The sequence below is a fragment of the Erigeron canadensis genome, chromosome 8, assembly GCF_010389155.1.
Source record: "Erigeron canadensis isolate Cc75 chromosome 8, C_canadensis_v1, whole genome shotgun sequence".
In the NCBI taxonomy this organism is placed as follows: domain Eukaryota; kingdom Viridiplantae; phylum Streptophyta; class Magnoliopsida; order Asterales; family Asteraceae; genus Erigeron; species Erigeron canadensis.
In genome coordinates, this window is record NC_057768.1 from 30633790 (window position 1) to 30659104 (window position 25315).

The 25315-nt window shown below is 32.3% G+C and overlaps 4 protein-coding genes across 5 annotated transcripts; 1 reads left to right on the top strand and 3 right to left on the bottom strand.

Moving 5' to 3' along the window:
- The first annotated feature begins 2650 nt into the window (after positions 1-2650).
- Positions 2651-8556, top strand: LOC122611359 (protein DA1). 2 transcript variants are annotated; one of them, XM_043784379.1, is made up of 12 exons: positions 2651-2821; positions 3467-3627; positions 3846-3933; positions 4632-4791; positions 5399-5519; positions 6017-6100; positions 6225-6344; positions 6438-6650; positions 6749-6811; positions 7277-7395; positions 7598-7656; positions 8080-8556. In XM_043784379.1, exons 2-12 carry the CDS (start codon positions 3511-3513, stop codon positions 8385-8387), a joined length of 1452 nt encoding a protein of 483 aa, XP_043640314.1. In that variant the 5' UTR covers positions 2651-2821; positions 3467-3510; the 3' UTR covers positions 8388-8556. The 2 variants fall into 2 exon arrangements, with proteins under 2 accessions (XP_043640314.1, XP_043640315.1); XM_043784380.1 differs by having other exon boundaries at positions 3849-3933.
- A 2359-nt stretch (positions 8557-10915) lies between these two features.
- Positions 10916-11990, bottom strand: LOC122578442 (probable galacturonosyltransferase-like 1). The gene has a single exon (XM_043750411.1). It carries the CDS (start codon positions 11971-11973, stop codon positions 10960-10962), a length of 1014 nt encoding a protein of 337 aa, XP_043606346.1. The 5' UTR covers positions 11974-11990; the 3' UTR covers positions 10916-10959.
- Positions 11991-19744: 7754 nt separating this feature from the next.
- On the bottom strand, positions 19745-20980 carry LOC122580521 (E3 ubiquitin-protein ligase RNF185-like). Its single transcript, XM_043752795.1, has 2 exons — positions 20906-20980; positions 19745-20454 (listed from the first exon to the last, which is right to left on the bottom strand). Exon 2 carries the CDS (start codon positions 20425-20427, stop codon positions 19837-19839), a length of 591 nt encoding a protein of 196 aa, XP_043608730.1. The 5' UTR covers positions 20428-20454; positions 20906-20980; the 3' UTR covers positions 19745-19836.
- A 406-nt stretch (positions 20981-21386) lies between these two features.
- Positions 21387-24194, bottom strand: LOC122580541. Its single transcript, XM_043752813.1, has 6 exons — positions 23993-24194; positions 23239-23356; positions 22352-22485; positions 22186-22248; positions 22032-22100; positions 21387-21676 (listed from the first exon to the last, which is right to left on the bottom strand). Exons 1-6 carry the CDS (start codon positions 24167-24169, stop codon positions 21605-21607), a joined length of 633 nt encoding a protein of 210 aa, XP_043608748.1. The 5' UTR covers positions 24170-24194; the 3' UTR covers positions 21387-21604.
- Positions 24195-25315: the final 1121 nt, after the last annotated feature.

The window sequence follows — 25315 nt, forward strand, 5'->3', positions numbered from 1 at the left end:
TTTTTTCAACTTTAGTTAAATAAAAAATTTGCAGTTTTTTTTATATTTAAACTTATAACAAACACAAACAACAATAGTATACTAAAGAATTTAGAGTTAAGCTCAACAAAAAGAAAAAGTTCAACAAAAAGAGAAACAAAAAGTGTACCGTATATAATTTGAAAAATACATACCAATTCATCTACAAAGACCATCTTGAACGTTTTTTATTTTCTTCGGTTGCTTCACTCCAAAAGAGTCCATACATACACAACAAAAAAATAAATTAAAGGAGATAATAATGATGATTACATATGAACAAAATAAAAAGCCCTTTCTTGGCCGTATTTTTTCTTTTTTTTTGTACTCATCATATTAAAGTTCTTTATTTTTTTTGGCCGTATTCTTTTTTGGGGGTTTTTAGAATATAGGGTTTTAGAATATAGATAATAATAAAATAAAATAATAATAATCTTTGGTTAAAGGTCGGCATTTAATTAATTAATAAATATATAATTATTAAATAAATATTAAAAATTAGAAAATTAATAAAGAGAGAGTATTAAGTTAAAAGAGGGGAATTAAAGGTGTCAAATGTACCCCAACTATTTCTTTTAGTTATATTATAGATATTTTATAAATGGAAAGAATAATACTCGTATATAATTACTACACATAAAATAATATTTCAATGTTTTAGCATCATTAATTTGTCATATTTGTGATCATACATTACCAAGACTCCAAGAGTAGTCATTATACCACAAATATTTGAAAACCATAGTATATAGTATTGTATAAGTTATACACAAATCTATTTCAAGTGATTACTCGTTACTATTATCTTATTTATTTGTTGAGTAAACGTGCAAATATAAAAGATGAGGTCACACAGTCACATGCAGAGGAGTGGGGTAAGCTGTCTTCACCTCAATTTTAACAAAATCTAATTTTTTAAAATTTATAAATAATATATAAATATATATATATATGTATGTAATTTTTTTCTAAAAATAAAAAAAATAAGAAAGAAATGAATACAAAGGTTACATTCGTTGTCATAAGCTTATTCTTTGGATTTCATTGTTCATCGAAACATTAATTTTGAGATACATTTTTTCATTAGGAGAATAAAAAAACTTGATTTGTTTTTATTTTTAATAGAAAGAATGAAATATAGTTTAAGAAAAAATTGTTGTTTGGGTATGTAAATGCATTGTACATTAATAATGAAACTGTTTGTAAAAAAATTATTTTATATCAAATTATTATATTTTTTTTTGAAAGGTGTGGATTATTTGTTCGCAACAGGGGATCTAGCTTACGTTGTCTTAACCTGGTCGGCGCTAGGGATCCCCCTCACCCTCAATACCTAGTAAGGAAAAACTTTCCACTAACAGCTCAAAGGCACGGCATTATTGGAATAAAACCTTATTTATCACAAACAAGTAATTATAACTATCATATATATAACACTTTGTTTGACACTTGTGGTCATTATTTATATCCTAAGAAGTATATCTTTTTGGGTTTCTTTCATTATATGATGGAATTTCATTTAATAACACTTTGTTTGACACTTGTGGTCATTATTTATTTTAAAAAAAACTAGTATTTTTAAATATGAGTGTTAAACCTGGTGTAGAAAAAAAATTCTTTTGAGGGTCTATTTTCTATTTTCTAGCTAGGGACTTTTTTTACATTATCAAATACAACTCTTATAAGTATGACAAACAATTTTTAAAGTTGCTACTCGTAAAAAATTTCCTCCCCGTCCCTGATCACATGTTCAATTTTTAGTGGTTATATTCAATTAGCCGTAGTGTTTCACTTTTTTTTTAGGATTGTATAACAAATTTGTTTTTTTCATAATTTGTTTTTTCCTATATAAAGATGTGGGCACTTGATATGTGATGTACTCGTATAACATTTTATACACATTGATAACTATAGCATTTAGGTATATTTAGCATTTTCTTAAAACTTATTATTTGCCACATCATTTTATCTTTTACTCGTAATACTTAAACTATGTTATCATAAACAACGTATACACAAAAGTGACAAAACACAATCTATTTGTCCATACGAATTTAAGTCCAAGTATATTTTTCGCCTTCCTTGGAACTTGTTTGGGGTTGCAACAAAAACATCACAAAATGAAAACCGGTGACTTGGCTTTTGTTGATGGGGTTTTTTCTTATGTCTTAGGTTTCCTGTAATCGACATAAGTTTTTTTCAACCTTAACAGTTAAAGTTCTAAGAAGAATTTAGTCTATGTTTAGCGTGTATATTTCTAGATTTTGTACATTGTATATTGATCACTAGTAAATTGCTAGTTGATCGTTGTCATATATATAATATATCTTTTTTGCCATTAAAAAAAAAATATTTGTATTTAATTAATGTAAATAAAATAAAGAAAGAATAGTATTAGTAGTTAAGTTATGAGTTAGTAAAGAGATCGAGAAACGCGTAAGTGTTACATATGTTTCTTTGACTTTTCTTTAATATTGACTTCTTATAACTTCCTCCGGTAACCAAAAACTTAAATAAGAAAGCAAAACAAATGCCGTGTGATGTCGGGTTCGTGATTCTTGCTTTGCTTTGTTTTGTTTCTTCAAAGTCAAAATATCATCAAATATATATTATAAAAAAAAAAAGAAGCTATACATACATATACATACAAACGACAAGAATCAGGAACCCGCCCCTCTTAAACCCCTTTCCCAAACAACCCCCTCCCTCCTTTTTGATCTCCTTCTTCTTGTAAATCCTTCAATTCTTTTCATTTTTTCCCCTTCTTTTTCAAGGATCAGCAATCAATTATTCTTATTCTAAGGTTCAACACAATTTCTACCTTTTTTTTTTACTGCTTGGTTGTATAATTTTTACTGTTTTACTGCCTTAAGTTTGTTAGATTGTATATATTTGTTATAATTGGATTTTGTTTACTTTTTATTAATGTATTGGCAGGTGAAGAGTAGTTAATTTTTTATAATTGTTATTATTTTGTATATATGTGTGTATTAAGGAAATTATGACTGGCCTTAGAAGTTTGTTTTTGAAAATGTGAAAGACTAGTTGTTAGACATGCTTAGCTACATTGAGTGAAAAAGATGTTTTCTCTCGATGTTTATACTTGTAAAAAGTACGAGTATGTTTTCTGGTTACATGAAAAGGTGTTTGTGGTTGTGTTTTGGTGGATACTTGTTTTGTCTGCATTTTTTTTTCAAAGAAAACACAAACATGTCCCGAAATGATTAGTCGTTATAGGGACAACAGACACAATGGTCGTTAATAGGATGTCAGTGTGGTGTCTCGATTGCTAACTACTAACTAGTTGTTCTAAAAAAAATAAAATAAGGAGACTTGCAATAGACTTTTATGCCTAAATGTTGTTAAGCATGAAAGAAAAAGTATTCAATATTGTGTGTGTATAGTTTTCCTAGTGTTAAGCATGTGAAAGTGGTTATTATTTCTGCAGGTAGAGATTTATTTATACGTGTACAGATTCTAGTTGTTTTGTTGATGGGTTGGCTTAGCAGAATTTTTAAAGGCTCCAACCATGAAGTTTCGGAAGGGGATTACAATTGGAGATATGAAGACAATACAGCATCAATGGGTGATCATCCTTCTACATCATGGGTATAATATTGATTTGATTTAGTCATTGATACAAAGATCTGCATTTACTTGAGATATTGCAATATTTTGGCATATTGACATTTTGGATTTAAAGGTCTTAGTTTTTTGTCTGAAATTGATATTTGTAATGGTTGATGTCGTGAGTGATTTTGATTCGTTACTTGACAGCTTAACTAAGTGTTGAATGATCTTATTTTATATGTTGAACAAAACTTTAGCAGGATCCACAGTCTGAAATAGAAGACATTGACCGTGCCATTGCAATCTCACTTGCAGAAGAAGATGGGAGAGGGAAACGTATAATCAGTAAGTGATATAGTTATGTGTCTTTCATAGTTATGATTTATGAAGCTTTAGATTCGTGCGTTTTCTATTGAGATTGTGTTTCACAATATGCAGCTATTCTTGATTTTCTATAGGATATAGATGCACTGTATGGAAATATGATTATTTTGTGATTTTTAACCGTGTGAACAAACACTTAGGGTAGAGCTGTCTGTACTTCAGCCTTATATAGCAATACCCATTTTGATCACATGTATTTGTTTCAACTTTCAAGAAATTTACACCTGTGGCTGTAAGTTACGTTATGGCTTCGTTGATTTTCTAGGATAGCAATTTTATTAATGGTGAAATAAGAAGTAAATTTTGACTAGGAAAATGAAACATTTATAATGTAATATCAAAACTTTGGGACCTGTTGAACACTAGATTGAAGATAGTTGGACGTGAGACTAATTAAGTTTTGATAGTTATTCTTAGCTGGAAAACTTTTATATTGAAAGCCAGGTGATTCAATAAGTTTACAAGCAGTTCAGGACACGACTTTATCTAAGATAAATATACAAGTAAGGTAACTAATGACCGTTTTTGATATGAAAATAATTTTCAACTGACAGCAATACTGCAATAGATTACTTATGAATGGACATGAATATTACATAATCTTTTCTGTGACTCAAATGTCTACTGAAAGTCATGTGTTATTTTTGAAATGTGTTTAGGTGACGATTCTCAACTAAAGGAAGATGAACAACTTGCAAGGGCTCTACAAGAAAGTTTAAAAGTGGTGTCGCCACCTAGACACAGAAATGTCAATACAAATATAAATGGAAATGGAAATATATATCAACCTATACCTTTCCCATATGCAACAGGATTCAGGTAATTATTGCATTTGATTTTTTGTTAATATTCATATTCTAAGCTTTAGCTTGGTAGCCAGTTATATAGAAGAATGCTTTTTTCTGATATACTTTTGTTTTCTGACATTATAATGAGATGGTTCCAGTTGTAGGTACTTCAACTGTAAGTTAATTTGTTTATGGCTAAGCCTTTAAACTTAGTCCTTGTATACCATCAGTATCAATAGTTTTCAAAAAAGAGCTCATTTCAAGAGGCTAGACTTGCTATGACCAAATATAGAAACTGAATATGATCCAAAACTGCTTAGGAAAGTTCCCTGTCAATCGAATATGCAAATGTGTTCCGAGGTCTTTGAAATTTATACTTAAAGTACCATCTGATTAGTTGCTTTAAAACCATTTACGTAAACTGGCAACGTGTCAGATAGAGTATCAGATGGATGGCAGGGCTTTTTAAGTATGAATTTTTATAGAGGATGATACACTCATGGTTTTGTTGTATAGACCTATAGTTTTTTTTGTAGTTTACGAGATCTTGGGCTTTAGGTTTCCAATGCTTGCTAAAAGCTGTGTGTAAATTATATGGTGATTTTCTTATCACTTTTGTACCTCTTATTTTATCATAGGATTTGTGCTGGTTGTAATTATGAGATTGGTCATGGAAGATTTTTAAGTTGCATGAACGGTGTTTGGCATCCTGAATGTTTTAGATGTCATGCCTGTAACCAACCCATTGCAGACTATGAGGTACTGATTTCATGTATGATTGCTAGAGGTGGGAAGTTGGGAGGGCGGCTGGGTAATGGGTCAGCATGGGTTTGGGTTGAAACAGGTTTTAAGATGGTAGGGACAAAATGGGCTCGGTTGGCCCACAAACACTTCTTTATCGTCATTGAAAAAATATTTTATTACAATAAAAATTTAAGTTTAAGAATAATGTGATTTAGGAGGTTCTATGCATAAAATAGACTTTTGGTGACTTCCAACCATTCAACTTCACCCCCCTTTTAGCTAACTTTTTTTGATCCATGTGAGCTAAACAACGTGAATTGACCCATTTCTTGTTACCTCATATGATATCTGTCACACATGCTATGTTGATTTTATTTTATTTTTCTCATCAACCTAATGCTGACTTGGTATGATGGAAAGGTGCAAGAGGGGTCTATATATATTCTTTTTTTTTGTGTAATTAACAAAAGTTCAACAATCATGATATTCCACAACTCTTCATTCACTTGTAGTTTTCCATGTCGGGAAATTATCCTTATCACAAGTCTTGCTACAAGGAGCACTATCATCCAAAGTGTGATGTTTGCCGGAATTTTGTAAGTGTCACTTTGACGAGAATGATGTTCCTGCTTTCTTATTTTCACTATAGTTGTATTTGAAATTACATATACAGTTGATAATATCAATTGCTTGTCTGAAATTTATACATCTATTTTACAGATTCCAACAAACGCTGCCGGCCTTATTGAATATAGAGCACATCCATTCTGGGCCCAGAAATATTGCCCATTTCATGAGCATGATGGGACTCCTAGATGCTGCAGCTGTGAACGGATGGAGGTACATTACGAATATATACATAGACTTGAAGCTTGTATTTGAAGTTACTTTTCAGTACACAAAGTAATTTATTGCCAATAATTAATTTCTCAGCCACGTGAATCAAGCTATGCCTCTCTGAATGATGGTCGGAAACTTTGCTTAGAGTGTCTTGACTCTTCAGTTAGTGATACAAATGAGTGTCAACCATTATATCTTGATATACAAGCATTTTATGAAAGCTTAAATATGAAGGTCGAACAGAAAATTCCTTTACTTTTGGTTGAGAGACAAGCACTTAATGAGGCCATGGATGGGGAGAGGAATGTAAGCAAATTCTTTTTGGCATGATTGTTAAGTCTCTGTATGCATCTTAAAGGGAAAATTGAATGTTTTTATCTCTTTTTGTCTCATTGTTTGGTCAGGGCCATTATCACATGCCGGAGACACGAGGACTATGCCTCTCTGAGGAGCAAACTATCAGCACAGTATGTATTTTAAGCTAATAAGTTATCTATTTTACATCCTCGGAACTTGATGTGGTAATTGCATCCATTTATTGATAAATATGTGGGTTTGGTTTATATCTGATCTCAAACAGGTCAAGCAAGTAATTAAAAAAAAGGGGGTAAATTTAGAAATGGGTCAAACGGGTGCAAGTTTGTCCAAAGTGAATTTGATTTGAATAAACTTCCTAAGTTTGCATCACTTGAAGTTTAAGTTAGTTACTGTAATAATATAATTCTGGTAATCATCTCTAACATATTATTTGATTAAAAAGCTTAAAAAGGAAATTATATCGGGTCAACCCATCTGGCACATTTTACCTGCAACACAAAGTACTTATTTTGACCTAACCCATTTCATCTGTTACTCAACCACCTGCCTGAGCTGCACATTTTGGAGCTCTACTTTGAGTGATGTTTTGTATCTGGAATGTTATTTATTGGCAGGTTTTGAGACGGCCAAGAATTGGGATGGGGAACCGGGTGCCAGACATGAGAACAGAACCATACAAACTGACACGTCGCTGTGAGGTTACAGCTATTCTCATCTTATATGGCCTTCCTAGGTATTTTTCTAACCATTCTAACTACAAATGTCAACATCAACTTCAATTTTCTACTCATCATTACATCTTTTACTTGATGACGTATATATCAGAAGGAAATCTCTCTGTCTTACTACTATATCAGCATTTCTTTGCAGTTAACCAGTTTAGCTCTATAAGCTTTCCTTTTTTAGTGGGGTACTAAGTAGCCTTCTGCGTGCAGGTTGTTGACAGGATCAATCTTGGCTCACGAAATGATGCACGCATGGCTGCGACTTCAAGGTTTCACACTGCTCTCTGGCATCACTATTTGTCTATGGCATTGTGAAAACCAAATAAATTATATTCCTGAAATCGGACAAATACATAAATTGGTTACTGTACTTTGACCTTTTGCAGTTATAATATTAATTACATCATCTCCATCTAATTATCTAGAAGTTAGCTAAAAAGTAAATGACAAATATGAAAGCAGAGGAAGAAAATTTTGGGAAACCATCTTGATCTTATTTAATAAGTAACTTGATTATATACATGGTAAGCAATATGACATAACTGATATGACTTACATTATCATGTGATACCTTATCATCAGATATTCGTTTTCTATATTCTAATGAATAAAGCATGAGCAAGTGAAAATAATTTAGCAAAACTTACAATTTACCTACCAGTTTGCTTTATTTGACTTTTCCTTACCCTAAGGTTATCGGACACTCAGTCAAGATGTAGAAGAAGGAATATGTCAAGTTTTAGCTCACATGTGGTTAAGAGCTCAAATAGCTTCCATATTAAATAGAAACACACCATCCTCGTCATCTGCTACATCGTCAAGACAAGAAAAAAGATCTCCATTTGACAAGAAGCTTGCAGAGTTCTTTAAACATCAGATTGAATCGGATATGTCACCTATTTACGGAAATGGTTTTAGAGCTGGCAATCAGGCCGTACTTAAATATGGACTTCAAAGTACGTTGGAGCACATTCGGTTGACGGGGACCTATCCCTTCTAAAAATGTGGATCATTTTTGGTTTCCACTATTTAATTTTTTCAATAGCAAGGTCTATATTATTTGAATTCTTTTGTGAAGATCATAGAAACTATACCGCTATTAAAACTACATTTGTAATCTACTGTGTAGAGTTAGTCCATATGATAATAAAATCGCCTATTTTTTTCTCGTTCTTATTTGTCTACTGTACTTGGGTTCATCTATCTAACAGTGTTACTGTATTATTTAGTACACGGCTAAACAAGGTCGCTCAGTCTCCTAGGTATATGCAGTCGAACCACTCCTTAACGCCTTTTCCGGTTATAACATCACTCTTGCAAGTTAGAGGGTTTGTTCTTAGGCTGCTTTTAAGAAGAAATTTGTTTACGTTGATGTTCTTGTGTACATGGTAGAGGTGCAAAATGGGTGGGTCAAACAGGCTGGGTAATGGGTCGAATTGTTTTGGTCTCATTGTAAATACTTTGTAAATATGTTTTCGATTTATATAGTTTTTTTTCTATAAAAAATGAAATTTATGTGGAGGCATGGAAGTTGTGTGTGCAAATGTGCAGTTATTAATTTAAATTTAGAAGTTTTTGTTTTAATCATTAAGGGTGGGATTTTGCTTCTCCTCCCCGCCCGCTATCTAATGCTAGGAATGCCTCATTATTCTTCCCCTCCTCACCCTTTTCTATTTAATTTAATTTCTACTTATTTTATTTATAATAAACTAAAACATTTTATTTAATAAATTAAAAATACAACTTAAAACACAAAACACATAATCTTTTATTCAAACACATAAAACAAGTAAAACATATAACTTAAACAACATAATCTTTATTTTTCTTCCCTCTATTCACTTTTTTTATTTTTGATTGTTTGGATTGAAAAAAAAAAAAGAAGAAAAGGAAACGGACAGAAGCAGAAGTGAAAAAGGAAGAAGAAGAAGAAGAGAAAAAGAAAAGAAGAAAGAGAAAGAGAAAGAGAGACGTTGGGGGTGGGACCCTCGTGTATGTGTGTGTATTTTTTTTAATGCTCCTAACGGTCGAAAATATAGGCATGAAAACCGGCATCACTGTCACAAAAACCCTCCCCAACCTACCGGTACGGGGGGTCAGCACGGTGTGCCAACCGGTACCGGATCGGTACCCATCCCCTCCCCAGGGCGCTCCGTCCTCCCTAAACTCCATAGTCCATTCTTCATGTCTCCATTACTCCATATACACCTTTTTACTCTTTCAGAAGAAAGTTTTGGTCTTGCTACTTCTAAAATTATTTGACTTTGGGCCCCTTGAAAAAATAATGTTTAAAATCCATCCTTGGGCCGACCCAGCTATAACTGATAGGCTTAAGTTACTATTACTATTACGATATTGATGAGTATAGTTGGATATCGTAATATATATATATATATATATATATATATATTTAGAATAGTGAAGGGCCGGACCACGAGTATCTGGACTGGATATCGAGGGCCTACCCGATCCCCTCCCCCCACCCGCCCCACCCGGTAAATTCAACTCGCACGGCAAGAATATTGGCTAGTAACAATGCTCGAGACGGGATTTAAACATGTGACCCTTGTTACAACATCCGAGATATCCAACCACTGCGCTAGCAAGTGAAGGACGAATATTGTAAAATAAGTATTAAAGTAAAACAAATAGGACAAAATTTGACCCTTTCATCATGATTAAATTGATGCATGAAGATTCACGAAGCAATTGATACGCGATTGTTTTATGATGCACTGATTTTCAGTGTAAAGAAACATATTGTTTTATTTGTTTTACTATGATACTTGTTTTATTTTACTTAAAACCATATTTACTATCTTCAATCAACCAAAACAATCCAATTATGCATAACATATGGATCATAACCATAAACTTTAGGATGTTGTTCTAATCCAAATTTTGTTTGGCTCTATATAAAAAAAACAAATTTTAGTTGTCTAACACGACATGTTCAACGACCTTGTTACATTATGCGCCAATCTAGTTCAAAATAGTTTAACCATATTTATTTAAACGTTATCTGGAATATTTAAATCTTAAGATGTCGCATGTAAGTGGTTTTTTGAGTTTTTTCATATTTCATCATGCCATTTTTTATTTTTCTTGTTACCGAATAAAGTTTAAGAATTTGAAAACTGTTGGATCAATGAATATACAAGACAAAGAATATGTAGGACCCGAATTGGTTCCATACTTCCATGTCTTTCGAATAGTTTTACCGATTCCATCCAAACTTTTATCTTACCGTACAAAATATCACTTTCTCCATTATTAAAAACTTTTTCGTTTTTTGACTTTTAAAGTTTTAGTTTCATCATTTTATTTAATCTGAAATTTCTAATATGAAAACATTTTCTGATTACATATGGGCAAAAGGTATGGGGAAACATTTCGTTTTTCTAATTACAAACTCATGAATTCGCAACTCCTTATTCCAACAAAATTAAACATTAATTGTTCTATCATATCTAATCTAATCACTTTGTATCTCTATGTACAATCATATATAATGATATACACATATCATACATATTAAAAAAAATAATCTTCACATTCCATTATAAAAATGTTCAAGAATCAAATGAAAATGGAGGTTTCAAAAGATCATAAGGTGCCCAAAGAGCATCCAATGGACATGGCCTCTCAGCATCAAGTCTAACCCAAGGCTTACTCTTCCCACTCCAATGCAACAAACTAACCGGGCCCGGATGCAAATCTCGACAAAGCCCACGAAAGTTGTCCCCACCTAGCCCATGTTGGTTCCACCGGTGGTTCACCGGCGCTATCTTCCCGGCAAAAACAAGCAAAAAAGGAGGCAAAGAACCAAGTTCATAAATCCTCATTCTTTTTTGCAACTCCATCCATTCTTCAATTTTTCTTGTGTAGTCTCCCTCACGCCACCGGTCTAAATCCATAACCATAACTCCGGTATTAAAATAACACGGTTTTCGTCCATCAAAAGTTTTTGATAAAGATGGATTAGACCAAAAAGTCGGCGTAAAATAGAACGTAAAGTTGGCATTACAATACTCTGGCGCCGCAAGAATGGAATCGCCTAGAGGTGTAGCAACAAGTTTGATGATGTCATCAACAAGTACAATATCCGAATCTAGATAAACAACTTTGCTTACTTTAAGAGGAAGTATATTAGCAAGATAACTTCTTGCATAATTTAATGGGCAATCAAGGGCAGCACGTATAGAAGTTGAAATTAGGCCCGAAACAAAGGAATCCTCAAAAGGGTATACGTTAAATTTTAGGTAAGGGAAAGAATTCGCGATTGTGGCGCGTAAAATTGAAGTGTTTGATGAAGCAGATGTGACAAAATGAAATGAAATGTTTTCGGGGCATGTGGAGTGTTGTAAGATGGAAAGGATTGCAGCCATTGAGCCGCGGATATAAGCCGAATCTAGGGTCATGGCTACATGAACAATTGAATCATCATTAGTACTAATTAGTGAAGGGCATTCTTGGGAATTATAGAATTGTGGTGCTTCTTTGAATTGTTTTGAGATGGTTGTTGTTGTTGGTGAAGAAGGGTGGAGTAAGAGGAAAAAGAAGAAGAGGGAAATGAGATGAAACATGGATGTATATTTGTGAAGTAGTTTGTTGTTTTTTGTGGTATTTATTTAAAATGGAAGAGAGGGAAGGAATTAATGGTCAATTGTAGGTGGATTGGGTTTGAAGCAAGTGATTCTTTTTTTTTTTTTACCTCTTTTTTACAACATTTTTGGAGTTGGCTGGCCGTTTTGATGTTAATTAATGTTGGATTTGTTCCACCTACAAAAGGCATAATTTAGGTGCGTAGTATTTTTCTTTTTTACAATTCTTTTCTCAACATTTATACTTAATTTCTTGTAAAACAATCTATCTTAATTAAAGTTTTGATAGAAAAAATTTACATAAGTAGTTTTATGTTAGTTGGAGAGAACAAATCACCCTCTATTAGCTCCGCCCCCAAAAACAAAATATCAATATAACTCAAATATTTTATTATATTAAAACATAGTTGCTCTAATAACTTATCGACCAATCACAGCTTTTGATTTCTTAATGTTGACTTTTGTTTTTAATTTTGACTTTAATTTACACCTTTTTTTTCATCACAAGTTTACACTTTCTCTCCAATAATTTTAATATAATAAATAAATAATAATAACTATTATATATCTAATTGAATAATAACTAATATTTATCTAATAGAATTTTGACTTTAATTTACACTTTTTTTCTTTTTCATCACAAATTTACACTTTTTACCCAATAATATTAATATAATAAATAAATAAATAATAGTTAATATATATTTAATAGAATAATAGCTAATATTTAATAACTAATATATATTTAATTAAATAATAGCTAATATATACGAGTATCTAATATTATGTTTTATCATATAAACATAAAATTAATTAATTAAATCTAAATAAAATTTAACGTAAATATATTAAGATTTAAGAATAATTGTACTATTACTTTTTTTATTGAAGTGAAATAAAATAAATAAAATGATAGTGACTTATTATGATTTTTTAATATTTAAATATTGCTAATTATCTCACAATTTACAACTTTGATGGACATATTATATTTTGTAATATTTAAATATCGCAAACCATGTCACAATAAACAACTTCGATGAACATATCTTTAAAAATTATTTCAATATAACACACAAAGTGTTGATATGTAGATCAATGTTTTACTACTTAATATAGTATATTAAATTTCAAACTATAATAAATTAACTTTGTTTTACTACTCAATATAGTATATTAAATTTCAAACTATAATAAATTAACTCTAATATTGATAATGTCATAAGCCCGTGTGTTAGACACATGCTTAAAATCTAGTACATATCGATCAAGTTAATTTGTAATTAATTATAAAGAATAAACTCTTTTAGAATATATGTTAAATATTGGGTATGGCTGGTGCTCAACATATACAAAAATTTAATCTTATAGTTTTCATAAACTGAAGCTTATAAATTTTGTTGGCCTAGCTACCAATTAATTAAAATTTTAGTCGCTAGCTTATGATTTTAAATAGCTTCTAATTTCATAATTGACCCGATAACCGTCATTAAATACTAAAAATGGAATGAGAAGATAGCATAGTTGAACATCATTAATAATAATTTTAAGAAACAGAATTTCAAAAAACTCTACTGATCGAACAGCATTTCTCTCAGTTTAATTATGTATATTAAACCGTACGTATGTACGTGTCTCTCATACTGATTATAAAAATTGCTAATTATGTATATATATTGTTGTCTTTGATAATGAAATGTTGTTTTAGATCGAGAAGACAATTCAAGGTTAGGTACAAGTGTATTTTCAATATATTTGACATGCCACATTTGGTGAAAGGGGTACACTATACGAGCGACCACCCTAAGCAAAAGCAACACTTTAACTTCTGTAAATGTGCAACGCCAACAAACACGCTATATATATGTGATATAAACAATATTCATTTACAATATATTGATTCTAGCTCCATAGACTTCTCTAATTATGAATTGGCCATTGCTGCTCAATCAGTGTCACTAATAATCTGATATGTACATGTGTGATTAATTAGGAGGTGTTTTTCTAAAAATTTATTTCAAAGTCAGAGTTAGGTTACAACTATCGAACGCACAAAGTTTTAAGTAGAAAATTTACTAAAGAAGGATAACTTTGAGTCATAGTACGTCTTTGACCAACGAATGATAAAAATACGTACATGCGATACTTGGGAAAGACGTACGGTCTCATGATAAATGCCATTTTTCTCCTTAAGATAAGAGATGTGTTCAATATGGTTGTGCTTCCCATGCCATAAATTGAAAATTCTATTGGTGTTGCATGGCAATCCATCTGCAAAAGCACATGTTAATTACCTCAAACTAGAGATATGGCTACCTTCTATATTGACCCATAACTCAAGTATATATGCCTATTTAATTTATAATTGAAAGTGATATATATATGCCTATGTTATTATATAGAAAAAAAGTTAACTACAGACTATCGTTATCGTACATAAAAAATTGTAATTTTCTATATCATAAATTCATCCCTAAATTTTATGGTAAAAATATAAATATTTTATGGACGTTAACAACAGCTCTAAAGTTGCCATTAGCAAAATTCTATTTTAAATAATTGATCTTTTCCGGTTTCTTATTGGATGGAATTGAGTATAGTTCAAATAAACAAACGTGTGCTTAAGGAGGTTTTGGGTTCATCTCATACTTCCAATATAATGAGTTAAAGGTTTTGGGTTCATCTCATCGATCATATAGTTAACAGGTAAAATAATGTTTTCTAAATCAAATAACTAATCATTCACCTAACTTTTTGAGATACTCGATTGACAGAAACCAAGGAATTTTTTTTATTTTTTTTTGAAAATGTGAATTTCACTTGAAGCTTCGTGTCGCGCTTCGACAGCGAAAGGTCAACCATGCGTTGTCATAACCGAGTCCGCGATAGGGAGCTCTCTCGAAGTAGATTTGCCTATTTCAATACCCAATGGGAGGAAACCTCCCCAACTAATCCGCCCGAAATCACGACGATTAATAGGGGTAAACCATATATATACTTGAATCTGAGTATACCAAGCGAAACTCTCATAAAAGGACTACCTATATCTTAAAATTGGCAAAATGAAAATTCAAACCTTGGATCTTTAAATCACTAGGAGAACTACAAACTACTACAAGAGCTCATCATTGATACCAAAGAATTTATTTGTATACGAATCTTTCATTTGATTAGCTAGACAAGCACATTAATACAAATATGACCATCACCATCTCTTTTAAAGGTAATTACCTAGACTATATATGACAAGTGGCTATTGTCGCTATGACACTTTACTCCAAAAACCTAATTGTAAGTAACTTACAATCCAAAACTTTGAGATGATTAAAAGAAAATTAAAGTTAACACTAACAGTGATGGATCAAGGAACAAACACTATCATCATAATATTAAAAATTATGGAGTAAAAGTTATTCACTTGTGTATATGAGAAATATATGTTGGAATTAACATGATTTGATTCAATGAAAAATACTCATTAGATGATCATGTGGAATCTGTAAAGGCATTAAATATAGTTGTCATTGATTTCGGGTTCCTAAAACAAGGTGATTAAATAATAATGGGATATGTAATTCGGCTGAAAGCTTATGCATGAATTAGAGATGAGAGAACACACGAATTTTAGGGTTTATGTGTGAAGAGATTAACCTTGACTTAGGGTTTATGACTCTTTATTTATAATAAGAGTATTTACACTTACACCCTTTTGATGTTTAATGTGTGTTCCATTAGTCTTTTTAGTTACAATCACCTAATGAAAAACTTTATATTATGTCTTTAAGAATAAATACGTCCATCATATATTAATAGACATAGGGATTTCAATTATCGTCAATTATCATATCAAGAATGATAAACGATCAGTAACAATCACGGTAACGTGGTTCCAACAATATAATGAATTATTCGAGCGATCAAGGCAAGGAATACATTGTGGAAAACCATAAGAGATATTGTCTTCTGGAAATTCTCTATAACAATTTAGTTGGGACATCTCGATATCGACATGATAATAGGAAATGGGATACAGCTTGCACATTGCAGTCTTTTCTCTCAACATAAAGCTCAAACCCACTACCCTGAATTCAAGATTCGACACTTCTTAAATTACTATTTAGTGGGAATGGTCCATTTTGTAATTTTGGTTCTATTTTTATATAAAATTTAAGTCTTAAAGTAATTGAGTAAAATAAATAAAATAGATATTTTCATTTAATTGAAAACCATTATGCATTATAAAAATCATCGTATAACAATGTATAAACATGTATTTTATAAATCTTTATGCATCAATTTTATCATGATCTAATTGATATACGTTTTACAATAACCAGCCGCGGGCAATCTTCAAGGGCTATTTTATAGTTGTTTATAAAGTTGATATCTATTTCCACCTCCTTTTTCCTATATACATTCATTTACTATGCAATATTTAGTTGTACACTAAATGACGCCTAGATCAACCCATAATTGTTTAGAGATTAATGTAGAGGCATGAGGATATTTACCCACAAATATGGTTTTGAAACTCATTCGGGCTTGGTAGGGTTTTCTGACTTTCTCATTGAAACTAACGTAGTATAAGTATACCGTATTTAACAAAAACTATTGGACTGTGATCGACCACATATATCTATTTTATCAGAACAATACTTGCACAATACAACAGGTTTTAAAAGAATGAGACTGTCTAAAGGATCACAAGTTAAGAGGCGGCATCTTAAGTGTCCAAGGGTCCCCGACCCTCTTGTTTTTCCGCTCAATAGGGTAATTTATATGTAGTTCATTCAAAATATTATTCTTATAATATTAATTTTTGATCTTCTGGTTTTTCGCTCCCTTTCTAACTTTCAACCCCACTTGTCTTTTCAATTCTTACGTCAACATTCACCACTGCATTTACTGGATGAGATAATTTAAAAGTTTTTGTTAAAAATAAAGGATAAATATCCTGGAATGTAACAAACTTTGGACGAATGTCTATAGTAAGAAATAACTAAAGTTGTGTGTATTGTATGTAAACAACTTTAAAAAATGTTTATTGTATGTAAGATTACATACGTGACAACCATATAGAGGTGCCACTTGTCTGATTTTAATTGGTTGAATACATTTTCTTACATACAATAAACATTATTTTCGAGTTGTTTACATACAATTCACACAACTTTAGTTTCCTACTATAGATATTCGTTCAAAGTTTGTTATATTCTAAGATACTTATCCCTAAAAATAAAATTCAGTAATGTTGGATCAAAACCCACTCTTTTTGAAAACAGATGTCAATGATGCTTTTCTCATAGTTCAAGGTAGTTTTCTAATATTTTAGATGGAATTGAACTTAAAAAAACAACTTCTCTACCTTAAGTAAGGATAAATGTGTTTACATTTCAGCCTATTAAGATTCAAAACTAGTAAAAAAAAGGATTGGATGTCACTTACTAGATAAAAGTTAAAACTTAAAATAAATAAACGTAAAGCAGGTGTGGGCCGATGGGCCTGGAGACAAACGTCCGATACCAAATTAATTAGAGCAGCAGTGCATATGGACAAAATGTTCTTAACGGTGGCAAGCCCTACAAAGCCTACCTACTTGTATACAAAATTTACTTATCTTTGGTGAAAATCTATACCTTTATTCAGTCTTGCGATAATTTTCTGATGATGAAAAGATATGCCATTCTACCGTGGAACATTACATTTCATTACATTAAGTTTACTTTGAGATTTTTTCTAATAAATTTTGGTTGTATGTATATACGTTCCTGACATATAAGACTTCATGTAAAATATATAGATGGATTGGATTCTAAATGTCTTTTTGCTAATATAATTTTGATCAAGTATTATATAAAACATTGACGGTCAAAATACAAGTCAAACCAGAACATTTTAAATGAAATTATGAAACGGAGAGCTATTACATATTACTATTAGAACAAAACTACTTTTCTATGCAATGTAAAAGTGGATTGGTACTTTGTCCACATATAGGAAGTGAAAATAAGGCAGAAGAATATGCATCCAGAAATAGCCACTGAGACAAAGACAAAAATGTAAATACCCTCATCTTTTTTAACATCATGAGATATTGAGATATGCATGTCACTAGAAGACTAGATGTCATAAATTCTTGCAAAGGATAAGAGATGACGAAAATTGGAAGATATGCATGACTCATCTTTGCAATTCAAGTCCTTTTCCACTCCTGTTCTACTATCAACAGCAATGTAGCATGTCAATTTGAAATGCCATTTTACTGCACTAGATATGAGAAACAAAGTTTATTTCATTCTCTCAATTGTGTCCACTTTGTCGGATGTTTAAAATAGTATCAAAATAGTGAAGAAAATGAAATTTGAGAATGAATTATTGGACACATAGATGCACAACATTGCATTTGGGACTGCAGCCAGCATCTATACAATACACCACACCAATTGTAAAAGTTACAAAAAAGGCTCACAAGGACTGAAGAGGGACATAGCACATGTGAAAGAACCAAAAAGCATATTTGGCTCCACCACCACAGTGTTACCACAAGAATTAATCATGGATGGCATAGTTACCACATGAGATATATATGTCAAACATCCTAAATTTGAATATTTGATTCAATTAATCAATTATTCAGCTGGTACAGTGTCGGAGCCAGAAAGTTATATGAGTAGGGTAAAAAAGCCTCAATATTTCAACGGTGTATAAGGAAGGTTAAGATGTAGGCAGACCTTATATCTATCTAGGTAGAGAGGCTGCTTTCAAGTTCTACCAAAATGTCAATACTTGATTTGAACCTTGACCTCGAATAGGTCTTCCGCCTCAATATGGGCGAAGTTGATTTCTTCGCACTAGGAAATTGCCTTGAAGCCAAAAGTCTCCTTTGGATGAGGTTGGTCGAGTGGTCTCAGTTGGAGATGGGATTGCACGTGTTTATGGGTTGAACGAGACCTAACTCAAAATCTGACCTAAAACCTACCCAAAAAAACCAGGTTAACCCACCAACTTACTAACCCCATTTTTTTTTTGGTCGGGTTTGGGGTGACCCGTTGGGTTAACAAGTCAACCCATCACCCTGAAAATATTTTATTTTTATAAAACTTTTTTGATAGGTCGACCTATCAACCCATTTGACCCTCCAAGGCCCCGGCCCATAATCTGACATGAAATCAACCTGTCAACCCACAACCCATATGACATATTTGACCTGAAATTTACCCTTTAACCTGCCAACCCACCTATTCATTTGACCTGTCAATCTGATTTTTTTTTAGGTTGGTGGGTTGGTTTTAGGTTGACAGGTTGTGGGTCAAGATTGAAATTTCTGACCTGAAACTTTTAGTAGACCGGTTTAGTGTCAAAGATTTTCGACCCACCAACCCAAACCCATTGACAGCTATGTAACGAAACTTATGTTAAATCTATGGACTCCCAGATTTTTTTGCCCTTGAGAAATCTTGGATCAGCATTGTTTGTATATGTAATTAAATCAACAGGTAATCCTGCTCATATTTGTTGATTTACGTACCAAACAAATGAGCGAGCTAGGCACATGCTGATCAGGACCATAACTTTGAAAATGTTTAAACCTACTCTTTTTAAGCTCGAGTTGCAATAGATTTAGATGCTCTAAAATGTTATATGGTTTATGAAAACAACAAAATCACTACTTTTTGCAAAAGCTGTTTGAGGTATCGTATATACATTTGTCAATTAACAACACTACTTTCAAAATCGAGTTACATATCCTTGAACCAGAGCTATTGACAATTGATATTTGATAAATATACAATATATACACACTAAACATACAAAAAGAAACACCACGTGTGATAGCTAATCACCTCACTCCCAAAGAAGAGCAAAGAGAAAAATGAGACCAATTATCAAAAGTGGCGAAACTTCATGACGATGATCTCTCTGTAGTGCGTGATAACCTCCATAATTCAACGTATGCATTTGAACATTAAAAATCGACGGTATGAAACCACCAAATGAAAACGTAAAGTTACCAAAACTTGCAGTAATTGCAGGCCCAAAACCACCAATAAATCCCGACCCATGTTGTACAAATCCGGTCCTATCTTGCGTTGGACTATTTTCCGGTCTTTGGCCCGCCGGACGTTTTGGAATATTTCCACAATGAATTTTTGATGAACTTTTTCCTCTACCATATAAAGGGACCAATTTCCCTTCTTCTATATAGGCTTTACAAATCGGGCATTCGTTGGAATGTGAATGCATATGTAGCCATTTGTAAATACAAGGCCAACAAAAGAGATGACCACATAATGTAACAACCGGATCATAAGCTAAATCCAAGCATATACTGCATTCAAAGTTTACATAATCACCATTGTTGTTGGAACCATTATTGTTTGAGAACGATGAGCTTTGGGTTGGCCGGCTTGCCGTTTCCCCAAAACCACCGGTCATCTCCTACCACAAGAACTATAAAGTACCCTATAAATCACAAAAACAATAATTAATATCGAAAATCACCAAAATAAATGGAAAATGATCCGTGTAGTTAACTGCAAGGATCTTGTGTGCTACATTGGCACACAAAAATAACATTTTCCCCAACTTGATTTTTTTTTATGCATAATTCCTCCTTTGTGCCAGTGATGCATGCAAAATCCGTGTGGTTAACATTCATTTTCCTTTAATCAAAAAAAAATATAAAATTACCAAAATCAAGAAATGGGCCCTAATTAAAAGATCATATTGTATTACTAAGTCAATTTTGAATATCAATTGTTGGCATTTAAAACATCAAAAATAGACATATATCCACGACTTGACCATTGTTAAAACATAAATATTGTAAGCTTTTGAATATCGAATTGAATTTTATGTAATATAACCAGAATAAACAAAATTTCAAGGAAAAGAAGATAAAGATTTCGACAACCTAAATGCAGTCACGTGCAAAAATGATTTGGATTACATTCGAGCGAAAATGGGATACAATGTTAATCAATTATTAGAGAAAAATTGTGAGATTAATTACTGCAAAATCGGAGAAAATATAGCGATTGGCAAGACATAATTAGCAACTGGCCACCTTTTTTTATGAATAAAAAATAGAGGTGTGGATTTGGACATTGCTGGATTATATATACGTTTCCATAAAAAAAAAAAAAAAAAACACGGTAAAAATACCATATGGTTTTAGATGGGTTGTTTTCTAAGGTCAATGGACAGTTGAAAGTTATTCCTGTAAATATCAATAACATGCAACTTTAGTCACTCAGAAGTTTGAATTTGATCATGCATAAATGATTTCATAATCACCTTCATACAGTTGTGATTGGTAGTAAACCTTAAAGTCCTTACTTCATTAATTGCATTAGATGTGCTATGCCACTTCATCTATTTATAGAAAGGCAGAAAAACAGAACTCAGAAGACTTCTTGCATTCAGTTTGTTGAAGTTTTTGTCATATATCTACAACTGCGACCAAAGGGTTACAGGTTTCTTGCAATTACTGTTTTGTCCTAGAGATAATATATATGCTAAAGATTGCCGAATCTAGAAGGGAAGAAAGAAACAATTAACTCTACAGGTATCCCATAACCGCTAGTAAACAGTAAAGTGCATACACGTTCAATCATTTTGCATGCACCTTCAACTTCTTTGCAGCTTGCGCAAACCCCACAATTACCTGCAACTCGTCCAGTTTCTACAACAACATGAGAAACCATTAGTCTTCTTGTTCAGGCGGTTCAATATATAATCAATTAAACAACCAAGTACAAAATATGAAATTTTGACTCATCTACTTATGAAATGGGTAGTTCGGTTCAAGTTATGTATTATCTTTATAAAAATTAAGCGAGTGAAATGAAAGGAAAGAAATACCTAACAAGGAAACGCCTCACAAGTAGCCAAAAGATAATATAAAGAGTTCAAATTTTGGGTAAAAAAACTTTTTGGGTCAGCCCACCCTGTGTCAACCCATACCAAAAAGTTGTCCATATTGACATGTTACCAAACCACGTGGCCCACTACAAATATCTAACAAAGAGTATGCGTACCTGCGACATGAAATGCCTTTGAACAACATCAACAAGCTGCTCCTTAGATGGGTTGGGGCTTGCATCCATCTGATAATAAAACAAAGGTTTGATAGGTTACACGGTATATAATCTGCAAAATTAGCCCCAATATATTCTCTATTAAAACACTCACGAGGTTGAAGTGACGCCAATATCTCCTTAAGGCCGCCATCTCTAGTTTACCAAAGTCAACCTTCTGGAAAAAATACATGTTCTAATACAATGTAAACTTCAACAAAAATGATGAATCCTGAAAAACAGCATCATTCATACTAATGATAAGATAAAGGTACGCATACCATGGACGCATGAGCAGTTTTAACCGAGTTCTTAAGCTGTGAATCACAGGAGAGAGACCTGCTCATGGTCTTATGAACTGCTGGTTTATGTGCACGATGCCTTGATCTATGAGACTTGGGTTCATCATCAGAAGCTGAAAATGTAATACATAATATTACGCAACAAAACTATTTTAGTAAGGTGATAATCATCTGTCTTTCCCAAAACCAAATGCTACAGACGGCAACCTGGCTGGGAAGGTTGATTAGGTACTAGTCATTTAGTATGGGTTACAATGGGCCAGGTCAAAGTGAGTTATGGCACAAACTTTTGTCCTTCAATTTTGAAGGTTCACAATTAATAAAGTTTATTATTTATAGTTTAAGAACAAAACAATATTGCTACACTTTGCGGCAAAGATTTCTACATTTTTGAATACTACAGTTTGGAGTTTGTACGTATTATAGATTTTGGGCAACTGTTAGTCCATTTGACCCTTCCCCTCTTTAGCTAATTTTACTCGACCCATTTGACTAGTTTGATTAAACACAACAAAAATAGAAATATGCACAAGGAAATGGGTCGAAACTGTCACATCTAAATACCACATAGATAACGAGGCCATTGAAGAGCCATCGATGATCAAGGTAAGGTTCCACTTCGGCCATGCAAACTTTCATTCAGGCCTATTGGGGGTAATATTGACCACCTAGGCAACTTAATTCTTTCTCACAAAATTAGTAACCATTTGACTGTAATAGTTTCAAAGACAATTTGGAACCATACTTTGATCAAAAGCCAGCCAAACAGGTCATTTACCTGCCACAACCCACCAAGTGGCAACTAGGGTAAAATTTTTGACTAAACACAAATTACTATTTCAACACTTCAAACACATAAAACTAACCTAGATCAGAGACATTCAACTGCAGATTTCCCACCTCATCGTCCTCATTACCAGTAGGAGCTTCTATTACACTTAACGCGTTCCTTTGTAATTTTACCTCTATCCCGTTTGTAAGAACCTAGAATTTGATAAACACACATAAATAATTGCTCTAACAATATGGATTATATTTTGCTATATATGTTTTAACTTCTCACTACCTGCCTTTTTTATGTCTTAGTTCAAATGATTAGTTTCAGACCAGTCATCAAAAACTGATTATTGAACAATAGACTAAGACTACCTATAACCTATTTATCCAAACGTTAACATTGGTTTATCCCTATTACTATCAGCATTAAAATTTGTCTCATTATTATTCTAAATTTTAAATATAGTTAAAATGATCAGTTTCAGACCAGCCATAGCAAACCGATTATCGAAAAGTAAACTAAAACTACTTATAAATTCTTTGGAAATGTTCTTACCATCTAACTTTTGTTAAATTTGGTCTCTAATATGTCTGGTCTATCTAAATTAATGGTCTAAAATGATAGCTATGTAGGTTTAATTATATAACATTACTCAATAATCATATTTAAAGCACAACAAAAGAAATCTTAATTAGTATATTAATACAGTACAGAAACAGTAATCATAACAAGTTCAAAGTAAGCATAAAAATTTCTAGTCCAATTTCCAAATATAGAAACATATAAAATCTAATAATATTAATGACAAAAACAGAAAACAAAACATTTAAAAGAAAAATTACCAGCCAATGCCAACCACCAGAGCCAACAGCTTTCTTAACAACACCTTGTAAACCAACAAGCAAAGATTTTGTTCGGTTGTTTCCTGTGACAACAACCTTTGTGTCTGGCGGCAATACCGTCATTTCATCTTCACCCCCACTACACCCATTTTCTTCCATTTCTACTTCTTTTGTCATTATTGATATTTTGACATAAATAAAAATAGAAATTGGGGTTTATTTTATTGAAAGAACCCAGAAAAAAATGATCACACTTTTTGGAGGGAAAAAATGAATCATTTATTCTTCCGTGAGAAAAATAAAGAGAGTGGGGTCCTGAAAAGATGGGAAATGGCTAATGAGAGTTTGACACGTAATAAAGTTAGTAGGGGGGAGATGGGTGATGTGATGTTGTATATTGATTTAGATAGATTTTTATAGAATTCTTTTTTGACATTTTCTATTGAGTGTGGAAGTGGGATGACTTGACACAGTTACCAAAATCGTGCTAATTTCCTTTTTGTTTTCTTCGAATCCCAACTGGCTAATAATGTGGTTTGGATGAACCGATTTGGTCTAAAGCATAAACAAAATGTTCAAACAACATTTACTCGTGTATCCAGAAAGATACTAAATCAACAAAGAAATTTTTCAAAACTCATGATCCAACGACCTTTAGGAGTAAAGAGCGGGCCAGGAAATTCGAATACAATAAGTTCGTATGCTTATTTAATCTTAAACTTAGTCCCAAATTAAAAAAAGTTTCTCATTCGACTATAACTTATTGGATAACTAGCACGGTACCCGCGCAATACGGTGATGGTTGTGGCGGCAACGGTGTGATGACGAGGCCTGGGGGTGACTGGTGGTGTAGACGTTGAGTGATGTAGATAATTGATGTAAAAGGTTAATGGAGATATTTTCGATAAATGACTGATATTGTAATTTAATAATTAATGATATTTTAGATAATTACCCGCACAATACGGTGATGGTTGTGGCGGAAACGGTGTGGTGATGAGGCGGGGGCGACTAGTGGTGTAGGCGGCGGCGAGTGGTGTAGATAATTGATGTAAAGATAACTGATGTAAAAGGTTAATGGAGATATTTTCGATAAATGATTGTATTGTAATTTAATGATTAATGATATTTTAGATAATTTTTCCATAACTTTTAAAGAGATGGCTGTTTTATTTATTAGATAATATAAAAGTATAGAGTAAGTGTATAGTGGAATTAGGATTAAGAAATAAGGGTATTTTGGGTATAAAAAAGTGCTGAATTTCCTAAAATAGAAGTGGTCAATATGCTTTATAAAGGGTTATAGATATAGATGATATACTA